At 45.8% G+C, this 26132-nt stretch overlaps 1 protein-coding gene across 1 annotated transcript in view; it reads left to right on the top strand.

Moving 5' to 3' along the window:
* Window positions 1–26132, top strand: part of FAM117B (family with sequence similarity 117 member B) — a 262157-nt gene that overhangs the window by 225950 nt on the left and 10075 nt on the right. Inside the window, exon 7 of the mRNA XM_030210480.1 lies at window positions 10406–10526. Within this exon, the coding sequence (XP_030066340.1) occupies window positions 10406–10526 (121 nt within the window). The remainder of the gene's footprint in view (window positions 1–10405; window positions 10527–26132) is intronic.

Below are 26132 nucleotides of genomic sequence, written 5' to 3'. Positions count from 1 at the left end.
ATTGGTTAGATTGCCCTTTTAAGACAAGGGAATCATTCTAGTCCTTGCAGGGGCATAGTCACGTTAGGGCCTGGGCCCACCCAGTTTGGGGTCAGGCCTATCCAGCAGCGGTGTCCCTAAAGTAGCTTCTGCTGGTCACAGCGATTTCCACACACTGGCTGCCACTGAACAACCTCTTTGCACCTGCTAAGCTCTAACCCAGAAGCCTCTCCTCTGCCGTAACTTCCGGTTTCTGCCCAGTCAAGATACGGCAGAGCACAGGCTTCCGGGTTAATGCTGCATAGAGAGGGGATAGGTGGCAAGAGAGGGAGAAATGTTGAACATTGGGGTGAGGAGGGAGGGAGATATGTTAGACATAGGGATGGAGGGAAGGGCGAAATGTTTAGACATAGAGTGGAGAGGAGGGAGAAATGTTGGACATGATGGTAGAGGGGAGGAAGGGAGAGAGATGTTGGACCCAGAACACAAGGAAGGGGGAAGAGAGAGATGGTGGACAGTGGGAATCAGAAGGGGAGATGTTGGACAAAGAGGGTGGATGAGAGGGAGGGAAAGGTACACAGGAGGTGGTGAGGTGGAGAAATAGGGAAAATGCTGGACCATGGGGGAGAGGGCAAGAGGGAAGAGAGGACAAGAAACTGTCAGGCTACGAAGGTGGAGTGGAGAGGGGAAGAAGAGGGATCAGTTGTTGGCTAGAAGGGTGAAAGGAAGAAGACGATGAGAATGGTGGAACCTTGAGGCCAGGAGGGGGTGGCAAGGAAATGAATGGGAGAAAAGCATAGGCGGTCGGTGGCCCAACTGTTTGAGGAGGCTAAAGGGGGCGGGGTTAGGGGTGGGGCCAGGGGTGGAGCTTAAATCCATAATTGTCTGATAACACACAGAAAAAAAAATAAGTCACAATTAATACCTTTTATTAAATTTAGATATTAGATATGTATCATATGTCAAAGAATAAAGTGGTTGCTCAAAGCATATACTAACCACAATCGCTCAACTGCAAAACACTATGCACAACTTTGTGCAAAAACACTCAGAACCTTACTGTACCATAAATATTACACTGGGCAGAACCTAATACACCAATATACCACCCATACGGAAAATGCAGACAGTCAACAATATTAAACAAGGGATCATAATATCACAATTCTCATGTACAGCCACAAAACACCCTAATTCATGTTTAATGTGGAATAAAATGCCATAAATAAGTAAATATAAACTTTTAATGTTGAGCACCTGATTCTTAAAGTGGACATATTCCAAACACTATAATGAAAATAAAATGATCTTTTCTACCTTTGTTGTCTGGTGACTTTGTTTTTCTGATCATGCTAGCCCAGTATCCGATTCTGCTGCTATCTGTCCTCTTAACTCCGTTTCCAGGGCTTCCTTTCCATTTATTTCTTTACTTTCCGCCTTTCTTCTTCATTTCTTGTCCTACATCCGTAAGTAAAAGCTGGGTCCTCCGCAGACTTGACAGTCCAGTGGATCCAGCTTCTGCCTATTTTCTTCATCCATGTGCAGTTTTCTACTCTCTTCCTTTTCCCTCATCTCATCTCCTTCCTCACTCCTCCCTCCCCCTCCATCCATGTCCAGCATTTCTTCTCTCTCCCTTCCCTCTCCTCCATCCATGTCCAGCAACCCTCCTCTCCATCCACCCACCCATGTCCAGCAACCCTTCTCTCTCCTGCCCTCCCCTCCATCCACCCACCCACCCAGCAACTTTCCTCTCCCCCCTGCCCTCCCCTCCATCCACCCATGTCCAGCAACCCTGCTCTCCCCTCCATCCACCCATGTCCAGCAGCCCTCCTACTACTACTACTTATCATTTCTATAGTGCTACAAGGCATACGCAGCGCTGTACACCATACACAAAAAAAGACAGTCCCTGCTCAAAGAGCTTACAATCTAGAGAAGACAGGTAAACAGACAGAACAATTAAGGGTAAGGGAATAAATAGGTGAGGTTAAAGGACAGGGCACGTGAGTAGTGGTTAGGAGTCAAATATTCAAATTGCTTATTTTGCCACAGAGCTGGCAAGTTGCAATGCTCCCAAACTGCTCTATATTTACTTTAATGAACGTAACGTTCATGCAACATTTACACAAGAGTAGGCAGGAGCCCAAACAAGGTAGAGCGCAGGCCAAGATGGAAATGCCATGCAGTGTTGGATCGGGGACATTCAATGTGGCACCTAGGAGCCACATGGATCTTCTCTGGGCCCTTAGTGTGGCACTTCTACACCATGGAGTAAAATCAAGGCAGCAAGACTTGCAAAAGCCAAAAAATACTCAGCTGAAACACAGTATATGAAAGCAGAGTCTGCACAGTTGGCTTCCTCTCTACCATTTTCAGGGAATAAATAAATTTCCATAAATAAACCAATCCTAGCCCCTCCCCCCCCCAACCTCTTCTTTGCCATGCTCTTTCCATTACCCTCTACATCTGTCCCAAATATGTTTCCTTTTAGTTGGAGTGCCAGCCTTCACCATATCCACTGATAGGTAATGACAGGCTTCATCTTTCTCTTTCGTTTTTACAAGTTTCTCTTATCTAACACTCAGACCTCCTCCCATGTCTTACCACCAAGTTTTATAACAATTCACACAGCCAGAAAAGCTAGACAGCCATTCACCCCCCCCCCCACATCCCAACCCTACCCCCACCAAAACCCCTGTGCTCAACAGAGTTTGGATTCTACAGCAAAAGCCATCAAAATCAATCAACATTCCCTCTTCCCTCCTGCCCTCCCTGCCCACCAGCGACTCTCCTCTCCCCTCCCCCCGGGGGTCCTGTCTCTTCCGCCCGCCTCACCCATCCGCTCGTTTTTAAAGCCTGAGGCATTCTCCCTCCGACGCTGGGCCCGGCGATTCACAATATAGCCTGCCTTAACCTGCCTGCGTCGGAGCCTCTCCCTCAGGCGTGTCCCGCCTCCTCTAGTGCAACTTGTCTTACGCAGAGGTGGGACGCGTCTGAGGGAGAGGCTCCAATGCAGGCAGGTTAAGGCTGGCTATGTTGTGAATCGCCGGCGTCGGAGGGAGAACGCTGGAGTGACCACGCGGGGGGGGGGGGGAAGTGCAAGACTCGCGTGGGGGGGAGGCAGAGACCAGTCACTGACAGTGATTATCTCTTTTAAAGATCTGTTTGCGCCCCTAGCAGCCAAAGAAAGTCCACGATTGGCCAAGCCTCTTATACGGGGCGCCTATGGAGAAAAGTGATTACAGAGGGTAGAAATATGGTAATGGGGAGTAGATTAAAGATGAAAGAGAATGTAGGGCTGGGGAATGGGAGAGCTAGTGGGTGAAAGAAGAAGTTGGAAATTTGATAGGTAGTTGAAAAGTAAAAAGGAGGAGAAGAAGAAGGGTGAGAGAGGGGCAGAAAAGAGCTAAAAAGGAATGATCAATATGTCAGAGGCAGGAGTAGTGAGGGAACAGATAGGAGAGAGGAGAAAAGACAAATGGACTGTAGCTGCTTGAAGAAGAATTAGCAGAAAAGAGTAATTGAAACCAGCAAGTTGGAAAAATAAAATGTCCAGACAACAAAGGTAGAAACAAAGCATTTTATTGTGAATGTTTTAACTGGAATATGTTAGCTTTTGGAAATGTGCATAGCAAATGTCTTTGTATTGTGTTCAGTAAAAATGGAAATGCATTTCTGTTTTATGTCTCCAGTGTTTCAGTAGTGCTAAGTTTAAGTTCTTAGTGTTTCCATTCAATTTTTGCCTAAATATTTTTATTTCTAATTTGTGATCCCTTGTTCTGTATTTCGTGAGAGTCTGTTGGTGTGATAGTAATGGCAGGTGGGAAATCTGAAGGAAGGCGGAGAGGGAGTAGGGGAGGAGGGACCTCCTTTATTTTCTGACCTGGGCCCAAGCAGATCTAACACCAATCCTGACCCTTGCTGTATAGCTGGTGAGGATTCCCAAGCATCCTAAGCTAAGGACCTCCTCCAAAGACGGCCAGAACTCCCTTCTACCAAGCTCTGCAGTTGGCAACAGCATCCTTGAGCCATCGACAACTAAGTATGTGTGGGGTGCCGACATCTGTGGCTTAGGGTCATTGCTGCTGCCTGCCAAGCTTGGTAAAAGAGTTCTGGCCACCTTCAGAGAAAGTCTTCAGCTGACAGAGCTTGGGAATCCTCATTAGCTAAGATATTTATATTTTGAGGTGGGGCTAGGGCGGGGCAGAGAAAATTTTGTGCCCACCCAAAACTGGCTGTCTGGCTACGCCACTGAGTCCTTGGAGTTTAGATTCTTTGTTAGAATAAAAAGGGTTGTAGGGTGATGCGGAGGAAATGAAGATTGACTGGCTTGGCCTCAGATAAAGTGGAATGGAAAACTCATTTGAAATCCTATAAAAAGGCAATGGTGGTAGTTATAAGAGACAACTATGCTAAATAGATTGTGATGGGAGGTAATGCCATTCGAGATTTATTTTGTAAGTATAAAAAGGCAATAGTGGTAGCTATAAGAGACAACTATGCTAAAAAGATTGTGATGGCAAGTAATTCCATTAAAGATTTATTTAAAGTGTCTTAACTTCTTACTGATAAAGTGGTTGATAGGGTAAGTAATGCCTGCTCTTAATTAGTTAGCATCTTATTTTGAGGGAAAAATAAATGCCTTTAAAATGATGTTTCAAGGAAAGGACCTAATTTTAAACATAAATCTAGTGGCAGAGTTGAAAAACTTTGGCTATGGAGACTGCACTGGGGTTAGTGAAAAATTGATATAGAGGGAGATTATTTATGGGAGCAATTTGAAGAAGTTACTCTCCCAAAAATCGATTTTCTGTTTAATAAATTTTGTAACGGTAACTGTTAACTTTTTCCTTGTCCACCTCATTTGTTAAGAGGAGGGGGACAATGGATAAGATGGTTAGTATTGTTTATGACTGAGCTTTTGATATTTAGGGTGCTACCTATTTTCTTTGGAACAGATCATATGTTCTTTGCATATGTATGAAATGGGATTGGAATACTTGTAAGAACTACAGACGAGTTGCAAATATTTGCTTTTTGCCTAAGTTGATGGAGGCAGTGGTGACAAAACAGTAATATATAGGATGGCTCAGACCGGGTGCATCATGCTTTCTCTGAGGGCAAGCAGGACAATTCACACATATAAAGGAGCAATGTCAACCAATTGAGCTGGTGCGGGATCATCTTGTCCTGAAGTTTTTGGGAGTCCCACTGCACGTACATGTACGCCTTCCTGCCCGCCATGACCACACGGGACCGACCAGTCTTGTCTTTTCTGTGGAACTGATATGTTTTCTTTTGCCTCTCTGATTGCGACTAGCACCTGTGACAATTTCTTTTGTGACTTTGGTCTTGCTCTTTTTGTAAGTGCTATTTGGGAAGTTTTTCCCTTATTTGCCCTTTTAATATTCCTTTTTTTTTTCAGCGCTTTCCTTTATTTTTCTGTGTCTCTTTGGCCCACTTAGACGGGAGCGCTCTGGTCAAGGTGGTAATTTTTTTCTTCTTTTTTTCACCATTGAGCCATTTGATTTCACTTAGCTATCTTTCCCAACATGTCCAAGAAACCTGCAGTGGTTTTAAGCAGTGCACCTGATCAGTGCAGCATGCTTAAGTGCAACCACTTCTTATGTACATTTTCTTTCTGTACAAGGACTACTATTGCTGCATATTTCTGTAAAAAAGTGATGAAAATGGTATGGGGTTTGTGCCGCTAGACAAAAGAGGAGAGATTTGATGACCTGAAAATGTACACACTGGAGGAAAGGAGAGATAGGGGTGATAAGATGCAGAAATTCAAATATTTGAAAGGTATTAATCTACAAACAAACCTTTTCCAGAGGAGGGAAGGTGGTAGAACTAGAGAATATGAATTTAGATTGCAGTGGGGCCGATTCAGGAATAATGTCAGAAAGTACTTTTTCACGGAAAGGGTGGTAGATGCCTGGAATGCCCTCCCACGAGAGGTGGTGGAGATGAAAACAGTAAGAGAATTCAAAAATGTGTGGGATAAATAGAATCCTGTATGGAAGATATGAAACCAAACAAGCTTAGAGGTGATTAGATGGCAACACCAGTAATTGAGAAGTATAGCAGTGATTAGGTGGCAATGCCAGTAATTGAGAAGCAAACTTCTATGGTCCGTGCCCTGATCATGGCTAGACGGATTCAGTTTCAGTAGTTGGAGAACAAGGTCGGTGCCGTGCAGACTTTTACGGTGCGTGTCGTAATCATAGCTAGAGAGATTTGAATGGGCTGAAGTGGGCTTCAATGACAGCTTCAGTAGTTGGAGATTAAGGCTAATTCCAGGCAGACTTCTACAATGTGCCCTGAAAATGGCAAGGACGAATTAAGATCAAGTATGTACAGTGGGGGAAATAAGTATTTGATCCCTTGCTGATTTTGTAAGTTTGCCCACTGACAAAGACATGAGCAGCCCATAATTGAAGGGTAGGTTATTGGTAACAGTGAGAGATAGCACATCACAAATTAAATCCGGAAAATCACATTGTGGAAAGTATATGAACTTATTTGCATTCTGCAGAGGGAAATAAGTATTTGATCCCCCACCAACCAGTAAGAGATCTGGCCCCTACAGACCAGGTAGATGCTCCAAATCAACTCGTTACCTGCATGACAGACAGCTGTCGGCAATGGTCACCTGTATGAAAGACACCTGTCCACAGACTCAGTGAATCAGTCAGACTCTAACCTCTACAAAATGGCCAAGAGCAAGGAGCTGTCTAAGGATGTCAGGGACAAGATCATACACCTGCACAAGGCTGGAATGGGCTACAAAACCATCAGTAAGACTCTGGGCGAGAAGGAGACAACTGTTGGTGCCATAGTAAGAAAATGGAAGAAGTACAAAATGACTGTCAATCGACAAAGATCTGGGGCTCCACGCAAAATCTCACCTCGTGGGGTATCCTTGATCATGAGGAAGGTTAGAAATCAGCCTACAACTACAAGGGGGGAACTTGTCAATGATCTCAAGGCAGCTGGGACCACTGTCACCACGAAAACCATTGGTAACACATTACGACATAACGGATTGCAATCCTGCAGTGCCCGCAAGGTCCCCCTGCTCCGGAAGGCACATGTGACGGCCCGTCTGAAGTTTGCCAGTGAACACCTGGATGATGCCGAGAGTGATTGGGAGAAGGTGCTGTGGTCAGATGAGACAAAAATTGAGCTCTTTGGCATGAACTCAACTCGCCGTGTTTGGAGGAAGAGAAATGCTGCCTATGACCCAAAGAACACCGTCCCCACTGTCAAGCATGGAGGTGGAAATGTTATGTTTTGGGGGTGTTTCTCTGCTAAGGGCACAGGACTACTTCACCGGATCAATGGGAGAATGGATGGGGCCATGTACCGTACAATTCTGAGTGACAACCTCCTTCCCTCCGCCAGGGCCTTAAAAATGGGTCGTGGCTGGGTCTTCCAGCACGACAATGACCCAAAACATACAGCCAAGGCAACAAAGGAGTGGCTCAGGAAGAAGCACATTAGGGTCATGGAGTGGCCTAGCCAGTCACCAGACCTTAATCCCATTGAAAACTTATGGAGGGAGCTGAAGCTGCGAGTTGCCAAGCGACAGCCCAGAACTCTTAATGATTTAGAGATGATCTGCAAAGAGGAGTGGACCAAAATTCCTCCTGACATGTGTGCAAACCTCATCATCAACTACAGAAGACGTCTGACCGCTGTGCTTGCCAACAAGGGTTTTGCCACCAAGTATTAGGTCTTGTTTGCCAGAGGGATTAAATACTTATTTCCCTCTGCAGAATGCAAATAAATTCATATACTTTCCACAATGTGATTTTCCGGATTTAATTTGTGATGTGCTATCTCTCACTGTTACCAATAACCTACCCTTCAATTATGGGCTGCTCATGTCTTTGTCAGTGGGCAAACTTACAAAATCAGCAAGGGATCAAATACTTATTTCCCCCACTGTATATGTAGTATCGCATCATACCTTATGCTATGAGTTTACCTTATTGGGCAGCCTGGGTGGAACGGACAGGTCTTTGCCATTGTTACTTTTTATCAGTAGTAATTCTTTTTATTGTTTTATAAAAATGTTTGTCTTGTGAATCTTATGATGTGAATTATGATTATGAATGTAAATTGTTCTCCAATCAGGATCGTAGATGTCTGGGCTACAAATGTTTTAAATAAATAAATCATCTACTGTGGTAGTAGACATATGCAGTGCTGAACATTTCATTAGTGCTTTAGGAGGAGGAAGAAAGAATCTTTATTTTAAAGGAGCTAAGAACGAGATTCACTTTCTTAGTATTTATAAGATAGTGGGATGTTTGTGTTAAGTATGTGAGATTTCAGTTTCCAAACAGTAACTATTTTCTGTTATGTCATGCAAAACTACATAAATGAAGATATCGATGGTTTATGATGATGTAGTTTTGTTGTAGTGTGGCATTTCTGTTGTGTCTTATTTTAGGCTGCAGGACGGATTTGATCAGAAAATTGTCTTGGTTAATGGAATCTGAAGCCTTATCAGCAGAGTCAGAGTTATGCCTAAACTCTCTCACTCCTGAGATATACAGCTCTGTACATGAGCAAAGAAGTGGTTCTCACCCTTTATTTTATGATGTCCTTCTTCTGCCTCCCTTTCCCAATAGATTTGTTGGACTTAATGCCCTATCCAATTCCACACGCCCCTACCTTGTTTGTAAAAGTAATCCTATATAATAATTTGCACCTTCAACATTCCATCGCTGTCTGGCTGTCTGGGTTTATAACATCTCATGACATCAGCCAGCCTCCAGCGTTCCATTCCCCCTCACTGCCCCGCCCTCGCGTCAAAACAGAATGATGTCAGAGGGCGGAACAGTGAGAGGGACGGGAACGCTGGAGGCGAGCTGACATCAGGTGTTACCAACGGAAGGGAAGCCAGCCAGGCCAGCCAGAAAACAATGAGGTACCAAGGAAGAGAGAATCAAGGGCAGAGCACAGCAGAACAGAATCGATGGATGGGATGGGAGGAAAGGACAGGAGAGAAGAGAATCGCGGGACATGGATGGGAGGGCAGGGAAGAGGAGAATCGCTTGACGTGGAGGGGAAGGGAAGAATCGCTGGACATGGAGGGGAGGGCAGGGGAGAGACAAGAGAGCCTTCCTAGGGCCCGTTTCATTGTTGAGGAAATGGGCTGTGTTCCACTAGTAATTTTATGATTTTAACTATCCTGAACAAACTAATTTTGCCCATTGAAAGAAATGTGGCATCAATAATTATAGTGGGTTACAGCTTTCTTTTCTGGCTTTTTTCTTTAGCTGCAGTAAGGGGTTCTTTTACTAAGGTGCGCTGAAAAATGGACTGCGCTAGTGTAGGCAAGTGTTTTGGTCACTTACAGATACATTTTTCAGCGCACCTGTAAAAAAGGCCTTTTAAAATTTTTGCCGAAAATGGACGTGCGGCAAAATTGGCGTGTGTCCATTTTGGGTCTGAGACCTTACCGCCACCTATTGACTTAGCATTAAGGTCATTCAGTAACCGTGCCGTCATCGTTTACATGCGTAGAATGACGATTACCTCCAGGTTTCTGCCGCACGCAGGAAAATAATTATTTTCCAGTGGGCATAAAAAATGAAATTACCACCCGGGCCACGCAGTAACTAAAAATTGACACGCATAGGACACGTGTACGCACCTACACGGCTTAGTGAAAGGGCCCCTAAGGCAGGTAACATTTCTTTTCATTTTTCCCTCCTTCAGCAGTTATAGGAAAGGAGGCTCCTTTCTACTTTGAGGTGGGGAAAGTAGAAGTAGAAGGCCCTTCTCAGCATCGGCTTTTCTGGTTTGTCAGCTAGGCAAAGAAAAGTAGTAGGTAGCCCAGCTTATTCCCAGCTCTCTTTACTGCTGCTGTGAGCAGGGAGAATACATATAGCCCTTTTCATCCTTGGCTTTTCTTGCCTTCATTGGGCTAGCCAGGAGGAAGATGTAGATGACACTACTCTTTTTCTCTGTGAATCAGATGAGAAAGAGAAACCTCTTCTTGCACTGCACCTGTTGTAATGATATTATCTGTTTTTATGTCCCGTTCTCATTTCCCCAACCTCACCCTTCTACAGGAAGTCATATCCTTGCAGGATGTGAACCTTTGGAGTAGATGCCATTTGAGCAGGATTGGTTTGAATGGTGGATCATTTTACCCTACACATCTGCAAAGAGCCTAATGATTCAGTATACTGCTGATTTGGGGGGGGGGGGGGGGTTTATCTTGAAAATATTTGTGACCCGATTTCACTATTGTAACAAACACCTAAAGCCACCCAATAGTCCAGTTATGTTCAAAGGAAAGGTTTACTTCTGTGCTTGCTCCTGTAGATTTCACTGATATTTTTTTTCTTTGCTTGTTTTTTTTTTTTTTTTATAAATTTATGTAATCATTTTCTGTTTGCAGAGAATGAGAACAATTCTCCACTGCCAAAATATGCCACATCACCAAAACCCAACAACAGCTACATGTTCAAGCGTGAGCCTCCAGAGGGTTGTGAAAAGGTGAAAGTCTTTGAGGAATGCTCGTAAGTATTAGTTCATGATGCAGACACTAGGCAAAATTTGCATGGATGCACACACATTAATATTTGCAGCTCTCTTTCCATAGTGAATAGACACCCATGACTTAAGAAAGCACTAGAAAATGCTTAAAAATCTCTGCCTCTGGCAAATTTACAGGGTTGTTCTTTTCTGTTTTTAAAGCACTTTTTATTTATTTATTTATACCATTTATACCCCGCTCTTTCCCGCTCGATAGCAGGTTCAGTGCGGCTTACAAGGTATGGTACAAAGTATCACAGAGATCATACAAAGTATCACAGAGATGACACAAAGTATGGTACAAAGTAACACAGATGACCTAGTTATAGAGAGTTGGACAAAAATAATGTTTGAATTGTTCACATGTTTTCATATATATGTGCTGCTATTGTTTCTGCATTGATACAATTCAATAAAAACAGATTTACACTAAAAAAGGTTGGAATTTGACGGGGCTAAGTCGTCACTTCCAGTGACATCAAAAGGGGTGAGGTGGAAGTAGTGTGGCTTGAGTGAAGAACAGGCATGGTTAAGGCGGATCTTTGATTGACTGGCTGAGAACCAGAAGTGGGCATGGAACCTGTCAAAATCAATTATGAAAATTAGCTTTGACAAAAGCACGTAAACTATACTACTGCTTTGTTTGGTATCACTTCAATTACTTTGTGAGAACAAAGCATCCTAATCTATTATATAAAGAGGATGGGGTTTTTGTTTTGTTTTTTTTTGTAAAATTGGCACTTCACATCCCAATTTATTTAGCTTTATTTTATTATCCATTCAGCTTTGGAACCAAAGTTTGGGACAATATTTAGCAGACAATGGCAGGTTTGACCTTCAGTCACCCTAATACAATTATATTGGATGAATAATATTCACATGGATGAGCTGCAATTTAGCAAAAACTATCACTTAATTCTTTTTTATATGATCTGGAGCTCATTTCAGGTCTGACGCACAAGGAAGATCACACTTTGGACTTGCTAATACTCAACAATGGTTCTTGTCATCAACTGAAGGATTTTCAGAAGTCTGCCTTGTCTTGGACCAATCATTTACTAATATTGTTCAATGTTCCTAAAATTACTGCAGCTTCTACACATATGTCCACTTTATAATATAATACCAAAAACATGAATTCTATTGATTTGCAATAATTGTCCTCCCTTGTTTTCTAACTTTCCACCAGAAATTACCTCTTGCTAATTATATAAGCAGGCACAAATTTGGGATAGCACTGAGTAAGGAATTAAATGTCACTGTTCCCCAGCAACAGAGGAAAAGGTTCAGCGCTAAACATAGGCCTTGGTATCAATAATGGCCTTAAATTGATTAAGAAACAAGTTAGGAGCGCTGAATGTAAATGATGTAACTTTTGAACTAAACAGAATCTGATCATTTGTAAAAGCAAAACAATTTTTACAAATGTAATGGGGAACTAAACAAGGCTCTGAAAAGTGTGATACACAAGTCATATTCCGCTAACCATTGAACAAACAACTGAAGTGAGAATGGCCCAATAGTAATGTCATCGGGTGACCCTGATTTCAACACGAAACTGCAGCAGAGAGGAGTTGCCGATCAAGATATTCTGCAACTACATGTAACCCACTTTATGAAACTAAGAATGTACGAGTTTACCTAACAGTTTAATAGCTGTTGCTTGTAAGGAAACTGTTGGGAAGAGATCCACTTAAGGCTGAGTAATATAGCAGCATATTAAATTCCATTTGACCTATATGTTGCATATTCACTGGTAGCATTTTATTTTCACACAACTTCAAGCTAGTTTTTCTTAAGGCAAGTAGAAAACAGAACATCAGTAGATTTCATCATGCAGTATTGATGAAATTTGACAATTCTGAAGATGCATTTTCGTTTACTGCATTACTCTTTCATCCTTGTAAAGTTTTATACTCCTTTATAAAATAGATGAGGAAAATATAATCTCTGACACAAATCATAATTATTTTCCTCAACTATTCAAAATGCTCCTTCATTAGCGTCAACAGCAGATGAATCCAGACACAGGTGGGTTGTGACCATCTACCAGCAAGTGGAGATAGCACTGATTTGTACACTGCCTTATTGGACGGTGTGCTCCTGGAATCCTCAGTATTCTCTTTCTCCAGCAGGCAAGTGGACGGTCTTCTACCTCCTCCTGGATTCATCTGGTTGCAGCTTCTGTTCCGGATTTCTGGTTCAGTAAGCTTGGGGGTGCTAGGCTGTGCGGTGCCAGCTTTAGGGGGTACACTGGATGATGCCAGATCCCGCCCCCACCCCAGAAGACTTTCCAGCCCTTTACCACCTTCTCCTTCCTCACAGCATCTCCCATTAAGGTTCTTAAAAAAAAAAAAAAAAAGATTTAGCAGCGGTAAACGTTGGTGGTGGTTTTTAGCATTGTTTGTGCTGTGTGGGCTGTTTTCAGAGCGTGAACCGTTGGCTTTGTTGCAGCACTGACCATTTTAGTAGCTGCCCTCGGGAACAACTCCATCCTGTTTATATCTTTTTGAAGGTGTGGTCTCCAGAATTGTACACAGTGTTCTAAATGAGGTCTCACCAGAGTTATACAAGAGCGTCATCACCTCCTTTTGCTACTGGTCATTCCTCTCCCTATTCATCCAAGCATCCTTCTATCTTTTGCCATCGCCTTTTCTACTTGTTTGATCACCTTGAGATCATCACTTATGATCACACCCAAGTCCCAGTCCTCGTGCATGCACAAAAGATTTTCACCCTCTAAAGTGTACCATTCCCTTGGGGTTTTGCAGCCCAAATGGCCTAAACCTGCATTTTTTATCATTTAATCTAAGCTGCCAAGTAAGTCCCTTCCTCATATGATCCACACCATCAGGGGTGTCTACCCAGACCCCTATTGCAGCTTTTGGTATCATCCACAAAAAAAGCAAACCTTAACCAGGTCAGCCTCCATAGAGGAGATTTGCAAAGTTGTGACATGATCTTCAGTCCACACATTCAGATCTTATTACTGCCTTGAGTAGGATATTCAACTTGACAGTCCTGCAGAATCTGCTTGGTGTCTTGAATCCAACTCCAGTTTTGTTATGTTCCAGGCTGTACCTTCACAACTACTATGTATATAGTTTCTGGTTAATTGACTTTGGTGCCTAGATGTTTCAAGTCTCTAGCATTGGAGCCTGGTAGCCAGGGATTTCCACATGTGAGAATACAACTGGGCCTGCTTGTCCTCAAAGAAAATTAAGTTTTTCACCTCTAGCAGTTTTTTTTCCAAGAACAGTGGGCCAGGTATTCTCACATACACTCCCACTTCCCCTAGGAGGAGTTTTCTTTTAGCTATATTCCTGACTGAGGAACCCGCGGTTGGGTGGAAAGGCACCCGCACATGTGCAGTAGGACGCTTCTAGAATTTTCTGGAAAATCTATGTTAACCAGCATCCACACCAAGCTCCGTCAGATAATGGCATCCACCTGTGAAAATACCTGGTCTGCTGTACTCTGCCGCCTCCTCCTCCTACACCCTCCACCTCACGGAAGTTTTCTGGAGATATAGAATGGGTACCTACTACTCTCAAAGTTGTCCTCAGCAACAGGTCCAGGCCCAGCATTCCTGTCCTCGGCAGCAGCTGGCCAAGAAACCCCAGCAAGCTCCCCAGTCAAAGCCAGGGAAGGGCTTTTGATGGGCTCCAAGAGAGCCTAGCTGGAATAAAGGTATTGGTCCAGGACAACCTTCCAGTGGGAGGGAGGCTAAATTTTTTCCCAGAAAGGTGGCTCCTTGTAACCTCAGACCAGTGGGTTCTGCAAATAGTCTGATCCAGGTGCACTCTCAGTTGGCAGCAAAACTCTCTAAAATGCCCTCTAAGAGCTCATCTAACAGGACATGGAAGTGCTTGCAGAGAAACTCTCCTCCCTTTTAAAGGCCCATGCAGTCAAACCTGTTCCTCCAGGAAAAGAAGGGAAGGGATTCTATTCCAAGTATTTCCTTGTGCCCAAGAAAATTGGAGAGGGTGGGGGTGGAATTTTGTCCTAACTTAGACCTAAGGGTCCTAAACAAGTATCTGGTCAAAGAAAAGTTCAGGGTGATTTCCCTGGGCCCTCTTCTGCCCATGATTCAGAAAAATGCTTGGGTATACTTTCTGGATTTAAAGGATGATTGCATCCATATCCAGGTACATCCCAGTCACAGGTGGTATCTCAGATTTCAGGTAGTGAAGCACCACTTCCAGCAACGTATTTACCCCATAGTATTTACAAAGTGTCTTGCCATAGTAGCAACGTTGCTGTACAAACTAGGGGTGCATGTGTTTCCCTACTTTGACAATTGGCTGGTCAAGAACCCATCAAAGGAAGGTGCTCAGGATTCAGTGCAGAGGACCATTGGAGGTGCTACAGTTCCTTATGAACTACCCCAAGTCCCACCTACTCCTGGTGCAGCAATTGGAGTACATAGGAGCCCTTCTAGATATGGTGCAGGCTCAAGCCTGCCTGCCACCGGAATGAGCAGGCACCCTCACTTCTGTCAACACTGAAGTTCAGAGCAGCTTGGAGGTCAAAGCTCGACAGCTATTGAGATTAATTGGCACATGGTCTCTACTAACCACGTCACTCCCATGGCTCACCTCCATTTAAGGAGCACCCACTGGACTCTTGCTTTCCTATGGCGTTAGACCACAGGGAACCTTGCAGATGTCATTTCCGTAACCCCAGAGTTGGCCCAGTCACTTCTATGGTGGATGATTCAGCCCAGTTTGGTCTTGGGACTTCTATTCCATATTCTACCGCCTCAGTGGATACTGACAACTGATGCTTCCAACCTAGGATGGGGGAGTACATGTAGATGGACTCCATTCCCAAGGTCTTGGTTCACTCAGTAGAATTTATTTCATATCAACCTCTTGGAGCTGCAGGCAATTTGGAATGCTCTAAAGGCTTTCAGAGATGGGATACTAAACCAAATTATTCTGATTCAGACACACAACCAGGTTGCTATGTATTATGTTAACAAGCAGGGGGGTACAGCCTTCTACCCCTTGTGTCAGGAAACGGTTAGGATGTGGCATTTGGCCACCAGTCATGGCATGGTACAGAAAAGCCACATACCTGGCGGGGATGCAGAACAGTCTGGCAGACAGATTGACCAGAGTGCTGCAGTCTGAGTGGGGTCTCAATATGGATGTTGCCCAGAAGATCTTCCCAAGAGTGGGGCACTCCCTCGGTTGATCTTTATGCTACTCATCTCAACATCAAGGTCCCTCAGGTCTGCTCCAGGATCAAATCATATGGCAGACTACTCAAGTGCCTTTCTCTTCGATTTGGAGGAGGGGAGGTTCTCTTGTATGCATATCCTCCAATCCCACTGAAAGAGAAGACTTTGCTGAATCTCAAAAGGACCGAGGGACCATGATACTCATTGCACCATATTGGCCAAGACAGATCTGGTTTCCTCCTCTTCTGAAGTTCTACTTCGAGGAGCCGATGAGACTGTGCTGCTTTCTGACTTTCATCATGCAGAACGAGGAGTCTTTTCTGTATCCCAGACTCCAGTCCCTTATCCTCACAGCCAGTATGTTGAGAGCATTTCATTTGCTTCCCTTCAACTACCTAAGGGTGTCTCCAGAGTCCAATTGGCTTCCAGGAAAGATTCCACTAAGATGAGCTATTAAGTGGCAGAGGTTTGCCAGATAGGGCAAGGCCCTAGATCTCTTTTCTTAACCTACACAAAAGCTGCTTGAATACCTTCTGCACATCTCTGAGTTTGAAAACCAACTCAGTAAGGGTTCATCCCAGTGCAATCAGTGGTTATCACCGTGTGGGAGTGACCAAGCCCCACCCCACCCCCTCCCGTCAAACCTCCTATTGTGCCATGGAACCTGAATGCCATCCTCATCCAGCTGATGAAAGCTTCTTTTGAGCCACTTGATTCATTCATCTGAAGTACCTAATCTTGGAAGGTGTTGTCCTTGGTGGTCACGTGAGGTCATAGTCGGTGAACTTCAAGCCTTAGTAGCTGATCCACCTTACACAATTTTCATCGTTGTAGAGTAGTAATCCGCACACACCCCAAGTTCCTTCCTAAGATAGTGTCAGAGTACCATATTAACCAGTCGGTTGTCCTGCCAACATTCTTCCAAAAACCTCATGTCCGTTCTGGCAAACGCGCACTCCACCCCATGGCCTATCTGGAACGATATAAAGCCTATAGACAGTCCACCCAGCTTTTTGTTTTTTTGATCCAAATAGGATGGAGACAACCGTCAAAAAATTCACTTTGCAAGACAGGTGGTCTGGACACTGGTAAAGCTCCACAGAATGTCTTCAACCTATGCGGCAACCTGCTGGTCTTGTAAGCAACATACAGGAACTCTAGAGCATATGTTATATGATTGCCCTAATGTTCGCTCTTTCTGGCAGATGGTCTGGACCTTTATAAAGCAAATACTACAACTCAACTTGCCAATGTCCTATGGTGGGCTGCTGTTCAATATTTTCCCAGAAAGTTGGAAACTTAACTGATGATCAGACTCGATTAATTGCTATACCAACTTCTGTGGCACTACAGTTTATATTGCATACCTGGAAGAATTCTTCATTACTGAATTTTCAATTCTGATGGAACACAGTCTTTCAAATATCTAAGTTTGAGATCCATTTGGCAGAGAGGAAAGGGAGGATGGGCAGGCTTAGCAGCATATAGTCTCCTGTTACTGATTATGTTGCCTCTAACACTGTGGCCACACTTTGATTCATTTCTAACTTTGAATCGTAGATCCACCAGAGATCTGTAACCTGTGAAGTAACTTTAGTTCTGGATCTGTTTATTGTTGCTTTTGTGGGCACTTTTTTTTGGGGGGGGGGGGAGGGCTTCTGCTGTTGGGACGGTATGATTCCTTGGTTTTTCTAAAGTGTTGTACTTAACATGTTTGTTAGCGATCATGGAATGTCTTTAATATTCCATGTAGTACAGTGTTCTGTTTCTTTTATTGTTATTTTTTTATCTTTTACTTCAGTAAAAAGTTTTTAGATCTTTAGAAAACTCACGTTGTCCAGTTGGCTAGCAAACTGCATCTCCTTCATTTATTACTAGGCTGGGCTGGACAGTCATGTCACGGCTCACAATGACAGAGCCATGGACACAACTGTAGCCCACTTGATATCAGCATCTGTTGAGCAGATTTGCAGAGCTGCAGCATGGTCTTCAGTCAACACATTCACATCTCATTACTGCCCAGTCTTCCAGTTTCCTAAGGTCTTCCTGCAGTTTTTCACAATGTGCATGCGTTTTGACAACTTTTCGTGTTATCTGCCTTGAGCAGCATACCCAATACGATAGCCAGTTTGGTGAGACTGTCCTGCAGAATTTGTTTGGTGTCTAGAATCCAAAGTCGCTCTCTGTCCCATTTTTCTTCTGTTCCAGGCTGCACCTTGACAACAAGATTGTATATAGTTTCAGGTTAATTGGTTCTGATTGACCTTGCCATTTCAAGTTCCTATTGTCCTTAAGATGTTGTTTTTGGTGAGCCTGATAGCTAGGGAAAAAGTCATGTTTTCTCCGAGGACAAGCAGGCCTATTTATTCTCACAAATGGGTAACGCGGAACTGCATTGCCCGGTCAGGAGCTTCTAACAAGCTCAGAACAGAGCTTTGTGGAACGCAAGACATAGTCCACCATGTATGCTTGAGAGCCTTCCTGCCAGTCATGAGGATGCAGTGAAGAGAGGCTGTGAGGTTTTTTTTTTTGTTTGTTTTTTTTTTGTCTGTTCACATGCATGGTCAAAGAGCTTTTTTGGAGCCTTTCAACTATTTTCGTGAATATTTTTTCTTCTGCCCCTCTTTGAGTCCCCTTTTCCTTTCGTCCCTTAATATTTTTTAGTTATTTCAACAGTGGGGTCAGCATCAATGTTGAAGACTGCATCGGGAATGAGGGATGAAAGACAAATAAGAGCAATCAAAATGATAGACAATGAAACAATCTTCTTATGAGGAAAGGCTAAAGAGAAGAGACAGCTGAGGGGGAGATATGGTAGAGGTCTATACAATCCTGAGTGATGTGAAACAGGTAAACACAGATCAATTGTTTACTCTTTCAAGAAGCACAAGACTAGGGGACATTCCATTATGTTACAAAGTAATACAGTTGGAATGAATAGAAGAATGGGCTTGATGAACTTTTGGGCTGATTCAGTATGGCAGTTATGTTCTCCTGCTGTAAGGAAACCATCTACCAGGCACACACATGCCTTCAATTGGTAGAGGATTTTTAATCTGGTGTTTCACAGATGTCATGACCCCCCCTCCCCCAATCCACTGTCCTCTCCAAGTTGTCTTAAACTATACTATTTCTATTGTGTCAGGGTTCAAACGTTTCCCATCAGAGTGCATCTCAGTTTTCTTTTAACCTATAATACTTAAATCAACAAATGAACAGAGAACTAGCTTTCTAGTGCCCTCAGTTTTTTTTTTGGTTTTTTTTTTTATTCATGAGGGGATGATTCCCTTAAACTATCACTGTAAGGGGAAAGGGAATAGGACTTGATTTACTGTCTTTCTGTGTTTTTTGCAAAGCGGTTTACATATTATATACAGGTACTTATTTGTACTTAGGGCAGTGGAGGGTTAAGTGACTTGCCCAGAGTCACAAGGAGCTGCAGTGGGAATTGAACCCAGTTCCCCAGGATCAAACTCTGCTGCACTAACCACTAGGCTACTCCTCCACTTACATGCTATGGTACCTTAGTATTGTTATCTGTTATGTTGCTATTTGAGTCAATGGAGTCTGCCTTCTTTATGGAGTCTGCCTTCTTTAAGTATCTCACATAGAAGGTCGTCTTTATATTAGCAGTTACCTTATAAGAATAAGTGAGCTTTAAGCAATAGTTACTATGAGACTTAGGCTTAGTTTCATCTTAACAAGGTAGTTCTCTAAACGCCACCAAAAATAATAAGGAAATATTTCCTACTTTCTACCTGAAGTCTCATGAGAATCCCTGCAAGGAAACCCTCTACTGTCTGTACTGTAAATGGGCTCTCACCTAGTACCTCAAAAGAATAGACTCCTTCACTGCTGTTTATATCCTTCAACAACAACAGAATTGGCATTATATATTGCCAAAATAAACAAATGTGTCTGTTATGACTAGGTTGATGCTCTTTCACCTCTAAAGTAAAATCTCATCAAATAAAAAACACAAGAATATCAAAATAGCCATACTGGGACAGACCAATGGTCCATCTAGCCCAGTATCCTGCTTCCAACAGTGACCAATCCAGGTCACAAGTACCTGGCAGAAACCCAAATAATAGCAATATTCCATGCAACCAATCTCATGTCAAGTAGTGGCTTCCCCTATGTCTATCTCATTAGCAGACTATGGACTTTTCCTCCAGGAACTTGTACAGACCTTTTTTTAAACCCAGATACACTAACCATTGTTACCACATCCTCTGGCAATGAGTTTCTGAGCTTAACTATTCTTCGAGTGAAAAAATATTTCCTTCTGTTTACTTTTGAAGTATTTCCATGTAATTTCATTGAGTGTCCCTTGGGCTTTGTACTTTTCGAAAGCATGAAAAATTGATTGATTTTACCCATTCTACATCACTCAGAATTTTGTAGACCTCAATCATATCTGCGCTCAGCCATCTCTTTTCCAAGCTGAAGAGCCCTAACCTCTTTGGCATTTCCTCATATGAGAGGAGTTCCATCCCCTTTATCATTTTGGTTGCTCTTCTTTGAACCTTTTCTAATTCTGCTATATCTTTTTTTGAGATACAGTGACTAGAATTGAACACAGTACTCAAGGTGAGGTTGCTCCATGGAGCAATATAGAGGCATTATAATATTCTTGGTCTTATTTACCATCCCTTTCCTCATAACTCCTAGCATCCTGTTTGCTTTTTTGGCTTCCGCACGCTGGGCAGAAGATTTCAGCGTCTTGTCTACAATGACGCCAAGATCTTTTCTTTAGTGCTGATAGAGGGGGAGAAATGCTGGACACAGGGGAGGAGGAAGTTGCTGAAAGGCTGAGGAAAAAGAGATGGGGAATGGTGGCTAGGATGAGGGAAAGAGATGAAAAGCTTGTAGGTAAATGCAGTAAAAAGAGGGAGACTGTATGGTAAGGAGAAGGAGTGAAATATTAGTGGATAGATAAAACAAATGGAAGCAAGCTGAGAGGTAGACATTTCTGAGATGGATATCGGAGAGAAAGTGAGGGGGAGAGAAGAAATGTCAGATGGACTGGAGAACCTGGAAGGTGAGTTAAGAGCAAGGATAGCAGAAACCTGAAACAGACATCAGTATGACCAATTGGTGATTTCAGTGTTGATTTTTGGAATTTACATCTGCTAATTTTATATTTTGCATAGTATAGGGAGTGTTGTAATACTAAATGCAGAGTGTGGTTTCTTGTAGTTCTCCGAGGACAAGCAGGCTGCTTGTTCTCACGACTGGGTGACGTCCGCGGCAGCCCCCACCAACCGGAAAGAAGCTTCGCGGGACGGTCGGCACGCAGGGCACGCCCACCGCGCATGCGCGGCCGTCTTCCCGCCCGTGCACGACCGCTCCCGCCAGTTCCTTTTTTTCCGCGCCTGGAGAGAGTCGTGCCTTGCCGCTCTCTCTGTTCAGCCGCCGGATTGTTCGATCGCGTGTACGCTGATCGTGCTTTTTTCTAACTTTTTCTAACGGCTTCGTTACCGCCCGGTTTCTTTTTACAAAAAAAAAAAAAAAAGAAACCCTGCGCGTGTGGGGCACGCGCTCCCTTTTTTCCCTCGCTTCCAGCGGGGCCGCCGAGAGTCTCTCTTTTGCCTCCTTTGTGCGGGATATGTCTATCAGCATTCCCTTCCCCGTGGTCTCTGTGGAAGAGCCGAGGGCCGAGATGCTCGAGGTCCTCGACTATCCATCACCACCTAGAGAGTCCTCCACGGTGCCGCTGCACAATGTCCTAAAGGAGACGCTGCTTCGAAACTGGGTGCGACCATTAACTAACCCCACCATTCCCAAGAAAGCAGAGTCCCAGTACAGGATCCACTCTGACCCAGAGCTAATGCGGCCACAATTGCCCCATGACTCGGCGGTCGTGGATTCTGCTCTCAAGAGGGCACGGAGTTCGAGGGATACCGCCTCGGCGCCCCCGGGGCGGGAGTCTCGCACTCTGGACTCGTTTGGGAGGAAGGCCTACCAATCCTCCATGCTCGTGACCCGCATCCAATCATACCTGCTCTATATGAGCATTCACATGCGGACCTATGTGCAACAACTGGCGGACCTGGTCGAGAAGCTCCCGCCGGAGCAGTCCAGGCCTTATCAGGAGGTGGTCAGGCAGCTGAAGGCGTGCAGAAAGTTCCTGTCCAGGGGTATTTATGACACCTGTGACGTGGCATCTCGTGCTGCGGCCCAAGGTATAGTGATGCGCAGGCTCTCATGGCTGCGCGCCTCTGACCTGGACAACCGCACCCAGCAGAGACTGGCCGACGTCCCTTGCCGGGGGGATAACATTTTTGGTGAGAAGGTCGAGCAGATGGTGGACCAACTGCATCAGCGGGAAACCGCTCTCGACAAGCTCTCCCACCGGGCGCCTTCAGCATCCACCTCCACAGGTGGACGTTTTTTCCGGGCCCGGCAGGCTGCACCCTATTCTTTTGCGAAGCGTAGGTTCAACCAGCCGGCCCGAAGGCCTCGTCAGGCACAGGGACAGCCCCAGCGCGCTCGTTCTCGTCAACAGCGTGCGCCTAAGCAGCCCCCTGCGCCTCCACAGCAAAAGCCGGGGACGGGCTTTTGACTGGATCCATGGGAACATAGCCGCCCTACAAGTGTCCGTACCGGACGATCTGCCGGTCGGAGGGAGGTTAAAATTTTTTCACCAAAGGTGGCCTCTCATAACCTCCGACCAGTGGGTTCTCCAAATAGTGCGGTGCGGATACGCCCTGAATTTGGCCTCCCTGCCTCCAAATTGCCCTCCGGGAGCTCAGTCTTTCAGCTCCCGCCACAAGCAGGTACTTGCAGAGGAACTCTCCGCCCTTCTCAGCGCCAATGCGGTCGAGCCCGTACCACCCGGGCAGGAAGGGCAGGGATTCTATTCCAGGTACTTCCTTGTGGAAAAGAAAACGGGGGATGCGTCCCATCCTAGACCTGAGAGGCCTGAACAAATTCCTGGTCAAAGAAAAGTTCAGGATGCTTTCCTTGGGCACCCTTCTACCAATGATTCAGAAAAACGATTGGCTATGTTCCCTGGATTTAAAGGACGCATATACTCACATACCGATACTGCCAGCTCACAGACAGTATCTCAGATTCCGCCTGGGCGCACGGCACTTTCAGTATTGTGTGCTGCCCTTTGGGCTCGCCTCTGCCCCACGAGTGTTTACCAAGTGCCTCGTGGTGGTAGCGGCCTACCTACGCAAGCTGGGAGTGCACGTGTTCCCATATCTCGACGATTGGCTGGTCAAGAACACCTCGGAGGCAGGAGCCCTCCGGTCCATGCAGTGCACTATTCAACTTCTGGAGCTGCTGGGGTTTGTGATAAATTACCCAAAGTCCCATCTCCAGCCAACCCAGTTTCTGGAATTCATAGGAGCTCTGCTGAATACCCAGACGGCTCAGGCCTACCTTCCCGAAGCGAGGGCCACCAATCTCCTGGCCCTGGCTTCGCAGACCAGAGCGTCTCAGCGGATCACAGCTCGGCAGATGTTGAGACTTCTGGGCCATATGGCCTCCACAGTTCATGTGACTCCCATGGCTCGTCTTCACATGAGATCTGATCAATGGACCCTAGCTTCCCAGTGGTTCCAGGCCACCGGGAATCTAGAAGATGTCATCCGCCTCTCCACCAGTTGCCGCACTTCACTGCTCTGGTGGACCATCCGGACCAATTTGACCCTGGGACGTCCATTCCAAATTCCACAGCCCACGAAAGTGCTGACGACGGATGCATCTCGCCTGGGGTGGGGAGCTCATGTCGATGGGCTTCACACCCAGGGTCTGTGGTCCCTCCAGGAAAAGGATCTGCAGATCAACCTCCTGGAGCTCCGAGCGATCTGGAACGCACTGAAGGCTTTCAGAGATCGGCTGTCCTGCCAAATTATCCAAATTCGGACAGACAATCAGGTTGCAATGTATTACGTCAACAAGCAGGGGGGCACCGGATCTCGCCCCCTGTGTCAGGAAGCCGTCGGGCTGTGGCGTTGGGCGTGCCGGTTTGGCATGCTCCTCCAAGCCACGTACCTGGCAGGCGTAAACAACAGTCTGGCCGACAGACTGAGCAGAGTCATGCAACCGCACGAGTGGTCGCTCCATGCCAGAGTGGTACGCAAGATCTTCCGAGAGTGGGGCACTCCCTCGGTGGACCTTTTCGCCTCTCAGACCAATCACAAGCTGCCTCTGTTCTGTTCCAGACTTCAGGCACACGGCAGACTAGCGTCGGATGCCTTTCTCCTCCATTGGGGGACCGGCCTCCTGTATGCTTATCCTCCCATACCTTTGGTGGGGAAGACCTTACTGAAGCTCAAGCAAGACCGCGGCACCATGATTCTGATAGCGCCCTTTTGGCCCCGTCAGATCTGGTTCCCTCTTCTTCTGGAGTTGTCCTCCGAGGAACCGTGGAGATTGGAGTGTTTTCCGACTCTCATCTCGCAGAACGACGGAGCGTTGCTGCACCCCAACCTTCCATCCCTGGCTCTCACGGCCTGGATGTTGAGGGCGTAGACTTCGCTGCGTTGGGTCTGCCTGAGGGTGTCTCCCGGGTCTTGCTTGCCTCTAGGAAGGATTCCACTAAAAAGAGTTACTTTTTCAAGTGGAGGAGGTTTGTCGTGTGGTGTGAGAGCAAGGCCCTAGAACCTCGTTCATGCCCTGCACAGAACCTGCTTGAATACCTTCTGCACTTATCAGAGTCTGGCCTCAAGACCAACTCAGTAAGGAATCACCTTAGTGCGATTAGTGCTTACCATTATCGTGTGGAAGGTAAAGCCATCTCTGGACAGCCTTTAGTCGTTCGATTCATGAGAGGCTTGCTTTTGTCAAAGCCCCCTATCAAGCCTCCTACAGTGTCATGGGATCTCAACGTCGTCCTCACCCAGCTGATGAAACCTCCTTTTGAGCCACTGAATACCTGCCATCTGAAGTATTTGACCTGGAAGGTCATTTTCTTGGTGGCAGTTACTTCAGCTCGTAGGGTCAGTGAGCTTCAAGCCCTAGTAGCTCATGCTCCATATACCAAATTTCATCACAACAGAGTAGTGCTCCGCACCCACCCAAAGTTCCTGCCGAAGGTGGTGTCGGAGTTCCATCTTAACCAGTCAATTGTCTTGCCAACATTCTTTCCCAGGCCGCATACCCGCCCTGCTGAACGTCAGTTGCACACATTGGACTGCAAGAGAGCATTGGCCTTCTACTTGGAGCGGACACAGCCCAACAGACAGTCCGCCCAATTGTTTATTTCTTTCGACCCTAACAGGCTAGGGGTCGCTGTCGGGAAACGCACCATCTCCAATTGGCTAGCAGATTGCATTTCCTTCACTTACGCCCAGGCTGGGCTGACTCTTGAGGGTCATGTCACGGCTCATAGTGTCAGAGCCATGGCAGCGTCGGTGGCCCACTTGAAGTCAGCCACTATTGAAGAGATCTGCAAGGCTGCGACGTGGTCATCTGTCCACACATTCACATCTCATTACTGCCTCCAGCAGGATACCCGACGCGACAGTCGGTTCGGGCAGTCGGTGCTGCAGAATCTGTTTGGGGTGTAAATCCAACTCCACCCTCCAGGACCCGAATTTATTCTGGTCAGGCTGCACTCTCAGTTAGTTGTTCTTCGTAGGTCAATTTCTGTTGTACCCTCGCCGTTGCGAGGTTCAATTGACCTGGGTTATTGTTTTGAGTGAGCCTGAGAGCTAGGGATACCCCAGTCGTGAGAACAAGCAGCCTGCTTGTCCTCGGAGAAAGTGAATGATACATACCTGTAGCAGGTGTTCTCCGAGGACAGCAGGCTGATTGTTCTCACCTACCCTCCCTCCTCCCCTTTGGAGTTGTGTGTTTCATCTTTTGCTAGTCATTGAACTGGCAGGAGCGGTCGCGCACGGGCGGGAAGACGGCCGCGCATGCGCGGTGGGCGTGCCCTGCGTGCCGACCGTCCCGCGAAGCTTCTTTCCGGTTGGTGGGGGCTGCCGCGGACGTCACCCAGTCGTGAGAACAATCAGCCTGCTGTCCTCGGAGAACACCTGCTACAGGTATGTATCATTCACTTTCTCCGAGGACAAGCAGGCTGATTGTTCTCACGACTGGGTGACGTCCGCGGCAGCCCCCACCAACCGGAACAAAACTTTGCGGGCGGTCCCGCACGCAGGGCACGCCCACCGTGCATGCGCGGCCGTCTTCCCGCCCGTGCATGACCGTTCCCGCTCAGTCTTTTCTTTTCCGCGCCTGGAGAGAGACGTGCTCGCCTCTCTCTTTCTCAGCCCTGGAAACCGGATCGCGTTGTTCGCGAATCTTCGTTTATTTTTCGTTCTCTATTTAGTTTTTTTTCTCAAAAAAAAAACAAAACGCGCTGTACTTGTTTCCCTCGTCTTTTAGCGGGGGCGTCGCGTTGCGGCCTTCTGGCCGCACGGTCGATTTCTTTTTGAGGTGT

The sequence above is a fragment of the Microcaecilia unicolor genome, chromosome 7, assembly GCF_901765095.1.
Source record: "Microcaecilia unicolor chromosome 7, aMicUni1.1, whole genome shotgun sequence".
NCBI lineage: Eukaryota > Metazoa > Chordata > Amphibia > Gymnophiona > Siphonopidae > Microcaecilia > Microcaecilia unicolor.
The sequence above is the reverse complement of the archived record's forward strand: the minus strand, read 5'-3'. Positions and strand labels throughout refer to the sequence as shown.